General features: G+C 47.4%; 1 protein-coding gene across 1 annotated transcript in view; it reads right to left on the bottom strand.

Annotated features, from left to right (window-relative positions):
• Window positions 1-958: 958 nt before the first annotated feature.
• Window positions 959-15,504, bottom strand: part of PPIP5K1 (diphosphoinositol pentakisphosphate kinase 1) — a 53,486-nt gene continuing 38,940 nt past the window's right edge. The window contains 6 exon segments of the mRNA XM_075764488.1: window positions 959-1,619; window positions 1,621-1,784; window positions 3,029-3,142; window positions 3,579-3,716; window positions 10,703-10,882; window positions 13,410-13,472. Coding sequence (XP_075620603.1) covers window positions 1,098-1,619; window positions 1,621-1,784; window positions 3,029-3,142; window positions 3,579-3,716; window positions 10,703-10,882; window positions 13,410-13,472 — 1,181 coding nt within the window. The 3' untranslated portion in view covers window positions 959-1,097.

Genomic DNA, 15,504 nt, shown 5'->3' with positions numbered 1-15,504 from the left:
GACCCACAGCATAGATTTACTGTGAACACACATCTTCACAACACAGCGCAGAGATCTTTGGGCACAGCTTCACAAAAACACAGATCCTAGCTACAGACAAACACGCAGACTTGTCCATAAATACAGGAGGCGCAGGAGGCACAGCCCTGGCCTGCACTCAGGATGTGGCAGGGACACCCGTGTCAGTCTTGCCCTCAGGCTTGTGCTCACAAGTCATTTACATAAATAGGTATTAAATAATTTTCATTTTATATATAATAAAGATTTCTCCTTATTGGTTTCTAATAATCCTGATTTGTTCAAATAGCAGTTTCTTTTAATTTCTGTCACCAAGACTTCAGAGCTGTACCTTGCCTGACTCTTGGGGACTAGAAAAAAAAACCCGTGTGTGTCCTCCCTGCCCACCTCTCTCAGGCTGGATCCCAGACTCCTGCCTGCCTGCCCTAGCCCTGCAGGAAAACATTCAAGTCCATGCCAAAGAGTGCAAGTGGCAGTCTTGAACCTGATCCCCTCATTACTCTCCTTCCCACACTCCTCCAGAATGCTTTCTGCTTCTCCTAGTCTTCCTGCCATGGACTCCCTGGACCTGTTTTTGGTGGCCAGTGGTGGGAATTGAGAGAGGAAGAAGGAAGGAACAGAGAGGAGGTTGGTGGTTGTGATGGATCTGCTTACTTTGGGCCCAGAATGCCTTTCCCTGAAGGCTATGGGCCAAAAAATCTCAAAGGAGCATCTGTCCCCTTTGGACTTACCACCCCAAAAGCCTTGGCTGTACCAGTCCTCTAACTCTGCCGTCCCAGCAACCATACAGCCCTTGGGACACCAGTGCAGCCCCATGTCCCTGCTCCATGGAGGTGCCATGCCAGTACCAAGACCGCATTGGTTGTTCATTTACCAAGGCAGAGGGGGCATTGTCTCTTGCCAAATGGCAAAGAGCTGGCTTGTGGAGGAGCAGAGCAGACTCTTCCACACCCCAGAGTCCTGTGGCCTTGGGACATGGCTTGTTCTGTGCTGTGGACAGCCAGCTGCATGAGGTGCTGTGCAGGAAGCTGGGCTGCCTCCAGGCTAGAAGCGCTTGCAGTGTGCTGTCCAGTGAGCTGCTAATTCTGCTGATCCTCCTGAGACAGCGGCTGCAGCTCCTCCATGCTTTTCTTCAGTGGCAGAGGCTGCACCTGGCATGGGTGACCAGGTAGAAGGTGGCCTGACAGAGCAGTGTCCCCCAGCAGCTCCTTGCCTCTATGCTCTGGGTCCAACACCTCTCCCAGCAGCTCCCCTTCACAGGGCACCAAAATCTCCTTGGACAGCCCTGGCTGATCCAGGTCAGTACATTCCCCCTCACCTGGCTTCACCCTCTCCCCAGCCAGCCCTGTATCAGACCCTGCACCACACTTTGGGTTCCCTGTGTTACTTGGCTCTAACATTTCCCCAGCTGATTCTTCTTCATCCAGCTCCACCATGCTCTTCTCCTCTGGGTTAGAGTCCTCCTCTGCCAGCTCCTTCTTGCACAGCTCCAGGACCCTGCCTGGCTCTGGGCCCTTAGTCCAGGTCAGGGTCTCTGGGACACTTGGCTCCACCACCGACAACCCAGACATCCCCACCTCCACGTCAAGCCCCTCTGCCTGGAGGCTGTCCTCTCTCCTCGCTCAGGGACTGGCTAGTCAGCTGCTCCTCACTTTTTGGGGGACTGATGGAAAGTTTCTCAGTGAAGCTGAAACGAGCGCAGTTGTCCACAGAGGTTGGGGAGGATGGGCCTGCACTGGAGACAGTACTGGAGGGACCACTGCTGTCTGCAAAGAGGAAGAAAGATCTTAAACATTTAGTTGATATTTCCCCCGCCCAAAGCCTGGGCAGACCCAAGCTGTCCCACAGTTCCACAACCTATGGCTGAGGGTCACCTACATGCCATGCAACCTGGCAGGGCCTTGCAGCTGCTCTTAGGTGTTTTTCTGGCAGCTCAGCTGATGAAAACCCAAGGACAACCACCACACTTATATCTTGTCATACAGTGCCATGTTGGCATACAGCCAAGAGTGGATTCTGTTGTCATTATAGAGAACAATGTGAAATGTGATGTCTGGCTTTGAGCTGAAAAGCAGTTTCTTTCATTCCCTCATTATGGAACACTCAGCTTCAGCTTTGCTCCTCTTGTGTCTTTCTGACACACACAATCCCTGAATGTTGAGCTAGAGTCACCACTGGAAGAAGAAATATTGCTTCTCCACTAATGCGTATTCTTGCCTTATATTGTACAATGAGCAAAATGAGAGAACAGATCTAGATTATATCTAATCCAATAAAGGGGGGAGGATTAAACAACTGTTTTCAGTCAGATGAGTTCCCTGACCTTGCTGCCTACACAGACACACACTACTCCTGCCACAAGGAATGTACAGCCAGAGAAGAGTAGGACTTCTCTTTCAGCGTCAAGCTTTACTTGTGTTATTAAGGCACTTGCTATGCAACTGTTGGCTAACCTTTTCCCCTTTAAGTTCCAGTCAGGTCTGCAAAGGGGACTAACGACAGTCACCAGCTCTGCAGAGACTGTGACAGGTGAGGCCCAGGAGCTGCAGAAAAGCTTGTAAGTGAAGAAGTAAACCATCGGCTGTCCTATATGGAGTTCTGGGTGAGGCGTGTACATGGGTGGTTAGGAAAGGAAGGCATTTCCACGTGCCAGCACTGAGTTGGCCACGTGTCATGGAGAATCACAAAACTTGAGATGAAAATGAAGTGCATTCAGGCCCTCCATGTCCTAGGGCACAAAACAGAGGATGTCTGGAGAGACAGCATCCATCCAACAGTAGATGTCCCCATGACATACAATACTACAGAGAGTCCCTTTTTGCATCTTTCTTTGGCAGCTTTTTCACAGGGCATATGACTACTTTCCTTTTTACCTATCTCCCCTTTCTGTTTCTGTTCCTTGAAGGGCAGAGCATAGAAACCCAGACCACCAATACTTGGCTTCCACCATTTGGCACCCTTCCCTCCCTCATCATCACATTCGCCCCGATCAAGAAGGGAGCACACTCACACCAAGGGGGCTTATCCGAACGCTGGCGCAATGGCAAAGAGGATGATGACAGGATTCGCTGGGACATAAAGGGGTCTCCTGGTATCTGGCTGCCAATCATAGAATCAAACAAAGCTTCAAGAAAAAAAATAAATACACAGATCAGTAATATTCAGACAGACATAAAGGAATGGCTTGTAGCCCAGCAGCCACAAGCAGGCACTCCAGAAGAGCTCAAGAACAGTGCAAGTTCAGAGCCATGCCTTTCTCTCAGCTCGGGGGAATCTGAGGCTAAGACTTCCTAAGCTGGAGTTTGTATCTACGTCACTGTACTTATCAGCCATAGACAGACCTGACTGATTACTTGTCTCTCAAGTAAGTAGCCTAGGATGGCTCTGAGCTGGATCCCATAGCTCACTCCTGGGCTGGAACACCCTGGAACAGGTTTCAGAGACTGCGCTTATTACCAGTCCTGTCAGGCTGATCTGTCCCGATAATGTAAAAGACTAAAAGGTCTCCTTCCTTCGACTCTGTTCTGGCTTACCCAGAGACAAGCCCACCTCACCAGTACCTGCGGTAGACTGGACATGCGATTCGCTGCAACTCCTGCACACAGCCGTCAGGAACTCGTTGACCTGTCGCAAAGAGAGGGAGTTGTGCAGGGTCTCCAGGGGATAAATGGTGGGAACCATGGAACAGCCTTCAAAACCTGGAAAGAAACCCAATCAGGAAATGAATAGAGCAAACAGCAACCTAAATCCATGCAGGACCACTCATGGCTGAAGGAGCTGGGCAGTTTGGGAATCAAACAACGGGCACACTCAGGCCTAAAGTCACCTCTTCTAGGCCAAGAAAATCACCACTAGGCAATCACATGCAATAACAGACCTGAAAGCAAGCGTCCAGGCACACGCAGAAGGAGGGGGAAGAGGGAGAAATGTATCTAGCAGCAGTCATTTTTGCTGCAAAGCCTGTGACCCTTTTGCTAAAATATATGGTTATAATGGAGAACTTGGCACAGTGCCCCACACTTTACAGAAGCTAAACAGAATTTAAGTCAACAGAATTTCCATGAAAGGACTCCCATCACTAGTGACACCCCAGCCTGGGACACAGTCCGCCCTCTCCCCATCGGTGAGGCAGTGCACACTGCTACAAATGCAGGGAGGGGCAGAACCTCCCCCTCTCACAGCAGACCCTCCAGTGTACGCCTGACAGACTGTCTCCCAAGGAAGGGCTGGGCAACAGTTTGAATTATTTGTACCCTTAACTTCACTGCTAGCAAACCCAGAATCAGTAGAAATAGGTATCTCAACATTTAACAGACACTGTGATGCAGCTTAGCTGTGAGCAACCCATTCACAATGAATTCTTTGCTACTCAACCCAGAGGAGTATTATGGCAAAGCATTTTCCTCTTCATCGAAGCTTCTTGGCAATGCTTTGTGGCACCAAGCCAGCCTGAAACTGTCAGAGGAGCAAGGAAGAAACAAATGAGTCTCTGGGCATATGGGAACGAGGCCTCCTCCTGCTCTGCGCCTCTTGAGTTTAAAGGCCTCTGAACTTCTTAAGATTAGGCTTCTCATTCTGTGACTCCCTAGCTCCCTCCAAGGAGTTCAAAAAGACCCTGGGAAGGAATTAGGTTTGTTCCTACAGAGAAGGAAAATTACTTCGAAATGCAAAAAGTACAACAGCTCTTGATGCACAACTGCATCAGGATAGCTACCCAGCACACTGACAAGCTAAAATTGATCCCTGCAGCTTGACAGCACCTAAGGAGAAGACCTAGAGCACCTGGATTATCTGCTAAGTGTAGTCATTGTTCCAGTCACCTCCAGGACAGTCTCTGCTCCAATCCGCTCACCTAACCCAGTTCTGCAAGAGCCAAGGAGCATGAGCCAGCAGATGGTATTTAGAGTGAATCCACATGCAATATGAGGAGGCTGCAGACCAGATCATCACCAGTTTGCAATGCTGCAGAGACATCCACTGCTGTAACAGCAACTGGAGCTTAAGAACCCTCCAGACAGTCCAGAGAGGTTATGTATGCCACAAAGGGCCTACAAACATCAATCCGAGACATGAAGGATAACAAATCCTTGGCTAGGACAAAGGAATGTAAGACACAGGAAAAATACCATACTCTTCTGTCCCTTGCTGAGAAGTCCTTAGAGTGGAAGTGCTGAATAAGGAAGAGTATCTGTTCATTATCTTCTCATAGGCATTCTGGGAGACAGAGTTAAAGGAAAAGGTGAGTGCAAGACTCTAACAAACGGCTGCATGGAGGTGGTTGTGGAGCAGCATAGGATGAGGCTAATGTCATTTCACTGGAGAATCTGTTTTTAAGAGGGGCCAAAGTTGGCTCAGCTATTGGGGTCTCCAAAGAAAAAAGGGAAGGAGTTTGGATATAACACAGGGCAAAGCAACGTAATTACAAGATACGCTGGAGGCATTGATGGGGATCTGAGGGCTTGGGCACTCCTCTAACAAAAAGAGGAAATGAAAGGTCCAGTGTTAAAGGAAGCATGGAACACTGCCAACACTACTAATGTGAAACGATACACCTATATCCCCAAAGTGCCAAATGCCTGTTTGCACAGCTCTGCTCAGCACTACGTCACTTAACCGATCTCAAGCAAGTAGAGGAAAAAGGCAAAAAAAAAGGCTTCTTGAGGTGAAGCACTACTCTTTCAAGGGAATCCCTCTCATTTTATATGGCAGCCCACTTCCCTGCACACCTCCCTTGATCTGCTTAGCTGCTGGGGACAGGCCAGCAGTCTCATGCCACCACAGGAGAGCCCAAGCAGAAATTACTTCTACAGACCGCAATCCTTACCTGTATCAGAGCAGCAGCCAGAGTCCCCAGCAAAGTCTCTGACACTGCTGCACCATACACATTTAGCAAAGAACCAACATCTTTGGGAAGGGGTAACAAAAATAAGCATGAGTGCAAACCACAGGTACCTTTCCAGCCTGAAATTCACCCAGTGCTGACTGCTTGGCTACTGCTGATGCTTCCCAGAACTCTTTCCTGGGGCTTGCAGGGCAGGAGTCTGCGATGCAGACAACGGCACAAGAAATTAGACAGGATTCCATACATTTTGTGCCAAAATGAAACAGCAGCCCAGAGAGGAACAAGTTTCATTTTTTTCAATTTGTTCAAGTTTGACTACAGTAGCTGTATTGGAGATGCAGAGGGCAACCTGCTTCCTACAGAGTGCCCTGCAGGGAGAGGCACGTGGTGGGGGTCTGCAGACCAGAGTAGCTAAAAATGAATCCCAAAGTCAACTGTAATCTTCTCTGGGCAAGGAGAACAGTGTGGTTATGTCTTCAAAAGTTTTGTTCCATAAAATAGGAAGAAACCATCTGTTAGAGTCAAGAAAACAAGACTTGGTTATGGGAAAAACCTTAAGATACACGAGGCACTGGAGTCTGCTGAGTATGTATTAATTTAGATGTCCAAAGAGACTGCGTGTGATGTGGGGGAGCAGCTAGGGGGGCATTCTCCACTTTGAATCAATACAGCAGCATCCTGACGCAGCAGGAGAGAGAACGGTAGTGCCTGAAGAGCCATTCTGCAGGTGAGAGCACGAGAGGTACAATCCAGCTAGACTCAAGTCCTGGTTTGACTCTCCCGGGCACTGCTGAAGACCCACCCATGTTACAGCTAAGTTAGCTATGTTTCAGTTTGAACTCTTCTCCCCGGAGCTTCATGTTTTTGGCATGTGCACACTTCACTGCACACTGTCAGAGAGTCTACTTGGCATAATCACAGTTTATGAAGAAGTCTTCAAGATGTCCAAGGAGGGAGTCACTCTCCCCTTAAGTAAGACTGTTTCAGAGCTGCCTAGTACCGATGCACAACACTTCATAAGAGTATTAAGAAGGTGATTTGGGTATAAGGACCCTTTTGCAGAGATCATCTAGCACACTACACCATATAAAGCAGGTGTAGACCTGCACCTGCCTCATGTCTTCCATCTAAACCAGAGAATCCCAGATTGCTAGGAGACTCCAGCAGGCAGTAGGAACACACAGACAGAATTCTTGTGAACTCAAAGAAAGAATCAAGATGTGCCACCTTTTTACCTGGACTACACTATCATGAATTCTGAAATAGCCAACACCTACTTTACATGGCTTGAACACCAAACAAACACATTACAGATCTCTGAGTGAACCCTATATGCTGCAGTACCCTACCGCTCTTTCACTGCAGATGTAACAAGTACTTTCCTCTATTTAGCTATATTTCCTTCAGTCACCCTGACGTCTGAGAGAAAATTTAACCAAAGGCGTTAGCAGCAGAACTAAAACAAGCAGATTTTTATACTGGGAAAAAGAGAAGAACAAGGGAGAAAACAAGACCTTGAATTCATTTGCATCTCCTTGATTACTGCAGGAGATGTCCCAGTCTAAATCCTTGAGAGTAAATCAATACCATTTCATTAAGAGGAAACATCTAATTCGAATCAAGGTAACACAAAGTTTCCTAAATTCTACATATGCCTCAGAGAGACAAGAAAAAAAACTTACTGCATAGTATGAGTTGGCACAGTTGAGTTTATATGGAACACATGCCCCCGCCGGCATGAAATCAGTGTTGGTGTGACTACTCCTCAGAGCTGGGACTTCAGCAGATCTCACCTGGGAGCCAGCAGACTTTCTGGCTAGTGGGCACAACAAAGGAGCAGTCTTCAAGTAGTCCAAATGGTACATACCTCAGCTTTACTAACATTGAGCTGAGGTCCCAAATATGGCAAGCTTCTCTACTAGCAGAGTAGGCTCGTTAAAAGAGAGAATGTACTTGCTGCTGCAGCAGGCTGGCAAGTAGAAAGCAGCCAAACTGCTGTCAGCCAACAAAGACTGATGCCAAGGAAGACTCAGGTGAGAAGTCTTTCTGGTCCAAAGCAATCTTTTTTGTGTATTGTATTTTTGCCTGAGAGTTCTGAACATTACTACACACAATTTGATTAGCAGAAGTTGACAAGTTACTACCCAGCTCTCCAGTTGTAAACTCTACATTGGAGTGGAGAGGGTGCCTGTTCCTTTCTCATGCAGATCCGGAAAGCCACAGGCAGACCAACAGCACCTGGCACATCCCCAAAAGGTCTGTACGCCAATGGTCTGTGTGCCAGGAATTCTGGAGTAACGAAGCACTTGCCCAGTCTCAGCACAGATTCTGAAGGGCAAGGGAGAAAGCACACTCAGCAAGTTCCTTCCAATGTGCTTGGTCAGTCCAGGCTTATTTTGTTGGGAGAACTCCAATATGCCACATGTATATTTGTATGTATTTATATATGCATACATGATATGTACATGAACTAGGATTTTTGCTTTCTAAATTTAAGCCTGTACAGTCAGCCTGAAGGTCTATCCCAGTTCAGCACCTCTCTGGCCACAGTACCAGAAGTGGCTATGAACAAAGGGGTATGAGGCTAGATGGCATGGAGTGACTCCTCCTGCAAGCAGTCCCCCAAACTCCAGTAACCTGTGGCTCAGAACTGCTCTGAACCTGATGTGTCTCTTCCATATTCTCCAGTCTCCCCTTGAACTCAGTTAAGGTCCTAACACCCCCACGTACCATGGTGAGGAGTTTCACTCTGCGTGGAAAAAATCACTTCTGTCTGAAGTTGCCTCTACTCACTCCATTAGAAACCTTCCAGCTCCTGTACTGAAACAGACCTGGAATTGCAGATCCCCACCACCCCTCTCCAGGCCACTCCAATCACTATCGCAAACATCTTTCCCAGACTGCAAATTTCTACCTTTTTCCACATTGTCCCAAATGGTGATGGCCAGATCAGAGCCCACTTTTTTAGCTATGAATTTGGGGCTGTTTCCCCTTATTTAAATTTATTTACACTGAGCATCATCTTACTGCCCACTCATTATCACAGGGTCATTCTCTGTTTCTTCACCACTGACCTTAGGCTTCAGTACCACTGTAAATCATTACCAACACAACCTTACTTCACACTCTTCTTTTTTCCCAGCTATGACCTCACAGATAAGCACAGGTTCCCAGACAGATTGCTTCAGGGCTCCACTGTTGATCCTTCCAGCTATGGATGCCAACTGCATACTTTTAACTCCCTGATTCTATCTTTTAATTCATGTTTTCTTTGTGTGGATAGACATATGGTTGAAAGTCAGGAAAGAAAGGACAGGAGTATGTAGTTTTCAGAAGGGGGGGATGTTGGGCTGTCAGCTACAGAGACCGGAGACACGTCTGCTCTGAGAAGAACCCCAGCAGGAATCCCAAACACACTAATTAACTGTGGGCTTGATGACAGACTGAGAAAACAGTAAGAAAGAACTCACTGATTGCAGAGATCTGATTTCCACACAGGAAGGCTGCTACGCTGAGGTACATAACTCATATATTTGGCTGCATTAGGGCAGGCTGCACAACCCAGCACCATGCTGCAATATTTGGTGTATCGCTGCCCAAAGCACTGAGTTAATTTACTCTCCCTACCAGAGCTCACAGGAGACGGCTGAAAACTGCAGCAGGGAAAGCTCAGCTTTGGCTTTGCAGCAGTCTGCTGTGCTCCCTTGAAGCAATTTTACTCCTCTTTAGTATTTGTTGCTAGGAGACCAAGGATTGTTCTAATTATATATGAAAAGCAACTGTCATCTCCAAATTGCCTACTTGACAGAAAGGGCCATATCAAGAAAAAAACAGACTGTGTAAGAAAAATTCTCTTTTCTAGGCTCTGAAAACACTTGATCCTGTTGCTTCACTACATGAAAAGCTATATTGTCTCTGCCCCTTCCACCTATGGGTTGGAATGAAAAAGGAGGTCCATGCATCACACCACAGCTCAGCAAGCCACATGCACCGAGCAGGTTCTATGGTGCCAGGTAAACATTAACAGCCAGCCCCAGCTAGCTGCCCCTCTCAGGGAGCAATCTTTCTACTTGTCTTAGAAGTACTGAGACCTCAATGCATTAGACTTCCTGTCTGTGCCAGAGGCTTAAAAATGTCAGAGAAACAGCAGCAAGCTTTGATTTATAACATCTAGATTCAATACTGAAATCGCCTATCTCTCCCCACCAGAAACATGACACGCTGCAAAGGTCCTAACAGGCAAAACAGATGCCATGCAATGCAGCCACACAGAAGCTCAGTTTCCACCCGTATCTTAACTTGGTCTCTCTAAGAACAACACAATCCAACAAGCACTCACTTCCCCAAAATTTCCACAGCAAGTTCACTCTGCATGTGACCAGCTGCTGTGCCCCCTTAAACGTCTGTCTTCCCATACTGTTACTATTCACTTTATTTCCTCCATTAATAATGGCACACCTTGTGGCACCCCACTGAGACCTGCACAGGAATATCATGTCAGCAGGGCATCACACCGGTAGGAGCTCAGCATCTAACCTGAATGAAGCTTAAGGGCTTACGCTGGCTAAAGGAAGGAGGCAACGAACAATTGCCAAAGATGGAAAGAGCAGTTACAGCCACACAAAGAGCACTGGCTCCATGTGGAAAGGCTACCGCCTAAGGCTCCAAAACTGCCGGGTGCAACAGCCCACACAGCTTGCTGCAGCAGCAGCCCAAAGATTTTAGGGATGCAGTGAGGGAAATGCTTTCCTTTTTTAGAAGCAAAGCATACTTTGCATTCTCAAGCAGTGTCCCTACTCAGCTACAAGAGCACAGGACCAAGGCAGCTGCAGCGTGCAGTACCGTAAAGACACTCCAAGTCATCCTGCCCTGAGATCAGCCAGCTCCTGAAGAGGCGCAGGTGGTAGGAGCACTGCTGGAGGTGATGGGCTAGAGCAGCATCCAGGGAGATGTTCCGGTTCGTGGCATAGTCAGAGGAAAAGCGGCGCAGCAACTGGGCAACGTGGTGGTGCTCAAACGCATCTGGAGGAAAGGGGGCCATAGAGAGTGAGAGGAGAGGGGCAGGTGCAGCTGGGGATAGAGAAACTGTGGAGATGTGGGGATGGAGCTGCCAGCACCAGGGCTGCTGGGTGGGAAAGACCCACACCACACACTGAGCCCAATCCCTCCTGCAGCGAGCAGGTCAGGAATACCCTTAGATCTACATACCCCCAGTGACATTGCAGCAGGCCCAGCCTTTGCCAAACACAGCTGCAGTGCAGGGGCAGTACCTGAGCAACGAGGTTTCATATTTGTAAGTAAAAGTCTGACAGGTGAATAAATTCTAGGACATGTTCCAATTCCAATACAGTTCGGGTTTAGCTAGGTAAGAAGGTCAGGCCCACACTTGCCCTCCCCCAGCTGAGACAAGAAATCCAGACTGCCAACAGACCGTTTGAGTCCTGCATCCAAACGCAGCCAGCCACCTCTGCACATGGAAGACAGCAAATAAACTGGCATCAGATGACCGGAGGCTGTGAAAGGGACGCTGAGGAACAGCAGGGTTTGACTGAAAGCAGAGTGCTGAGAGTCTGAAAGAACAGAGGGGGAACAGAAGTGCTGACCTCCCCTCTCTAGACTCTCAGAACAGTCCTGTGCAATTTTCTGTGATATCCTTGCACGGCAGACAAGATACTAGCATGCAGACATGTCTTCTCCACGTATACAGTCTCAGGACTCATGTCACGCTCCCAAGACTCACGAGAGCAGGGCATAAAGCATCTGGTCTGATGCTGAGCTTGGCCACTGCTCTGGTTCACCCATTCCATTTCACCACACAGAGGCAGCAGCTCTTCAGAAACAAAATCCAGATTCAGAGCTGTGAATAGCTTTTGCATCCTCAGGTGAGTGGTTCATGTGGCTAAACATCCTTCCTACTAAAACCAGTGCCAAACTCAGACCAAATATGCCTAACTTCAAGCTCACACCTGCTAGACCTCTGTCTTTGTTTTCTTGATTAAGGGGCACTTTGCCATTAGAAATAATCATTGGGTTCTTGGGAAAATCTTATGCCCAGTTTCACTTGATTGTATTTGGGGCGGGGCAGTTGCTTTACAGTGTGGCTTAGGAAAGACTGGTGCTTGGTACAAGTTTTGCTGGCAAGATAGAACAACACATCCTGCTGACATACATGTGAGCTCAGATGGTATCCAGACATACAAACAAATCGAGCAGTTGGCCACTCTGGGAAAAACAAAACTGAGCAAACACAGAAAATAGGTTCCCTTCAGATATCTGAAACAATAAAGCTACATTTAGCTGCCCCTTCTCATTTCATCTTTCCCAAAACTTTGGTCTTCGTAACAGTCTTCTGAACTTCTTTCATCTTCCAGATCACGCAGAGCAGAATTTCTTCATATTTACTAAGCAATAAAATTGCAGAAGCAGCCTTGATCACATAAGACAGAAATACTTAACCTGATACCTTTCAGTGACCTGCTTTGGTTGTAAATTGTCTCAACAGCAGAAGCCATGAGGTAGAAGTGGTGCTGTGAAACAAACCTTTTCAAAAATTTCTGTGCAAGGCTTGGATAATAAACACACTAGTTCAAGGCATCGGCTACCACACAGCTAATGGTCTTTAACCTCAAAAGACTCACAGTTCAGGTGTTAGGTTAGTGGCAACATGAAGCAGAGACAGTGAGTCAACAGAAGCACTGTTGGATGTCCTTTACCAAGCCCCTCCATAGCTACGAGCAGGACAGGAGTGAAGCAGGTTACATCACCCTGGGTGCCATGGTGCCAAACCACCCCTGCCTCAGAAAGGCAGCATTGTCCACCAACAGCAGAGCAGTGAAAGTTCGGGAGAGACACCATTCCCAGGGTAAGATCTGCAGGCAAGGTGAGCCTACTCTCACCACCACGTTTGGAGTAACCAAGCGACCACCCTAACAGACAAGTTTGCAAATAGGAGGCCACGAGGTTACCAGTACTCCTAAGATGACTGTGCTGAGGAATACCATGCACAGAGGGAATGCTGTTAGCACCTCCTTCTCTCCCACCGTAGTCTGTGCTCTTCCAGGTGACACACAGGTAGCCTCAGGCTATCCTTGTTTCAGTCCTGCAAATCTGCACTGTAGAAACTGAGGACCTAAGCTGCTGATGCTTTAGAGAATATGGAGTGGATATCCGCCCCCCACCAAATCAAATGGTGTTCTCCCCCCAACTCCCACCCCCCCAAAAAGAGAGCGTGAAAGAAGGCCTTAATGTCAGCAGTGGAATTAAAGGCTGCTTTAGGAGTCCATTCACAGAGCCACTGCTCTTGTATTTTCACCTGGGACACAAATGCCTTGGGGGACAGCAGAGGAACCACTGAGCAGTAACAGAGGATGAATGAACAAGTTAGTCACAACAAGACAATGGGGGAAGGTGAAGCATGTTTGGACACCATATACACAGACACAAAAAAAAAACCACAGGAAGGCTGAGAGGAGAATATGTGCAGAGAGAACTGAATGTGAGCATGGGGTTAGAAGTGTGAGGGAACGTCAAATCAAGGAAGCAAACGTACCATTAGTCGGATGCTTTGCAAACGACACAGAAAATCGTTTTACGGCTGGCATAGACAAGAGCTCTGAGGAAATAAAAACAGATCATCTCAGTTAACAGCCTGCTTCTAAGGATCCCCTGACCTTCACATGCTTGCAACTACCCTTTCCAGGTTCACCTTCTTCTTGACTCCCAACAAGACATGCTCCCATTGGGACTGCTGCAGCACCCCGGGCACTCTCTACCTGCAGGTCTGACTGAACCTCTTGTCTACCCTGCACTCTGCCAGCTCCCCACTTGCCTTGCACTGGCCTGCCAGGGTCTCCCCTGACACTACAAAGACCTCAGCCACACTCCCGCAGTCACAGACAGCATCTGCTATCTTCCCACCACACTTCCAGTCACCCTAAGAGAAACCCAGGCTCAGTCCAGCGCAAGGTGCAGTTAGGCCATGCTCACAGCCACAGGAGCACATGGCCAAGCATGCAGCAGCACCACAGGAGGATAGTTCTCAGGATTCACCTCTGCCCAAGGAAAACAACAACCATTCTGCAGAGGAACTGAAGAGCCCTGGCACAGGTAAGTGCAGCTCAAATGTCCTATTAATGCAAGCTAAACAGAGCTATTTATGAGTTTAGAGCTAAATCAACTAACTAATTAGGGAACAAACACAAGACCCATGAAGACATGCCTCTACAGTTCTGTTGCTCAAAACATTTCAGTATAGAAGAGGTTTTGGGGTACACCTGTCAGAGTGGTCCTCAGGCTTCTCCTGGCCATGTCCCAGGCCAGGCCAAGCTCATCCACAGCAATCACACATCAGAAGGACAGTGCAAGGACAGACTCTATGCATCTGATGGGGTGCAAACAGATGAGCTTTAAAAGACATGGATTAGTCTCCATATGCACCAAAAAAAAAAAAAAAAAAAAAAAGCTGAAAACTTCAGTTTATTCCCACTCTGGAAATTCCTCAGCTATCATGGGAAAGAATGGCCTAGACCAGACCATCTGTATGTAGGATTTGAGGTGAGACCCCAGCCAATCATACCCTTTGCTGCTATCTAGGAACTTTTAGGAAATATTAGAAAATGTTTTTATTTCTCTTTCATGTTTCATGTGTCTGTTCTACATAGTCAAAAAGGGTTTGTGTGCCTAGCCCTGTACACCAAGGTTAGGAGACACACATATCAATTTATGCTCCACACTCCCATTGTGCTTCTCTAGCTACATCTATTTGGCCAAGTAATATATTTAAACCAACTCTCAAACTTGCTGCAATTTCCTTCACCAGCATAACAGCCCTAAAAATTGTTTTTCTTTCTTTAAACTCAACCAATATAGCATGACAATCTTCCCTACACATGCAATCCCTGAGAAGCATCCAAGTCTTGGAGCTGCAGTCAGCAGCTGGTTACCACCTCTGTTCCACCCCACATCTCCCCCTTGCCTTTACAGCACATCAGTATAAATGGCACTGTGATATAGCTTACTGGATCCCTGGCTTCAGACAAGCCAACTTCAAAAATCACCATCAGCAGACCTTCCCTCAACCTGAGGTTGGGACACAACTATGCCCTGAAGTGTTCCTTAACCCTCTTCCAGCCCCAAGCAAAAAAGACTGCTGAAATAAGGGCCATTTTAACTTCACTTGATCAAGTCTTTGATGAAGCACTATAAGCCATGCACCACACCTTGAAGCATCATAGCCATGAAAAAATATCAAAAAGTTCATGCAAAGATGTGCTCCAGAACCTGAAGGGGTTTAAACATTAGCCTGATGACTCTGAAAAAGGCCTTGATATAAATGTACTCCAAGAGTCTGCTGTAGCTGCTGTGTCACCTACTGTATTCAGCTCTAGTGATGTTTGGTTTAAATGCCATTGTTCAGCATTTCATTGGTGCTCATTTAAGCAGGAACATGCAGATCAAGGGCTTATTTCACATTCCAAACTGCCTTCCCAGAAGCTAAACACCCTTTTGCCTCCTACTTGTTTTTCCAAGCCCCCCACTTCTTTCTCATAATTGCTCTTATTGCAGCAAGGCGCTGGTAGCACAGGGTGCCATAGCACACTGAGGAACATGAAAAAAGAAGTGTAATGTCACAGATGAATAATTCT

Source organism: Balearica regulorum, chromosome 12, assembly GCF_011004875.1.
Source record: "Balearica regulorum gibbericeps isolate bBalReg1 chromosome 12, bBalReg1.pri, whole genome shotgun sequence".
NCBI lineage: Eukaryota > Metazoa > Chordata > Aves > Gruiformes > Gruidae > Balearica > Balearica regulorum.
Note: the sequence above shows the minus strand (reverse complement) of the source record. Positions and strands in the feature narration are given on the sequence as shown.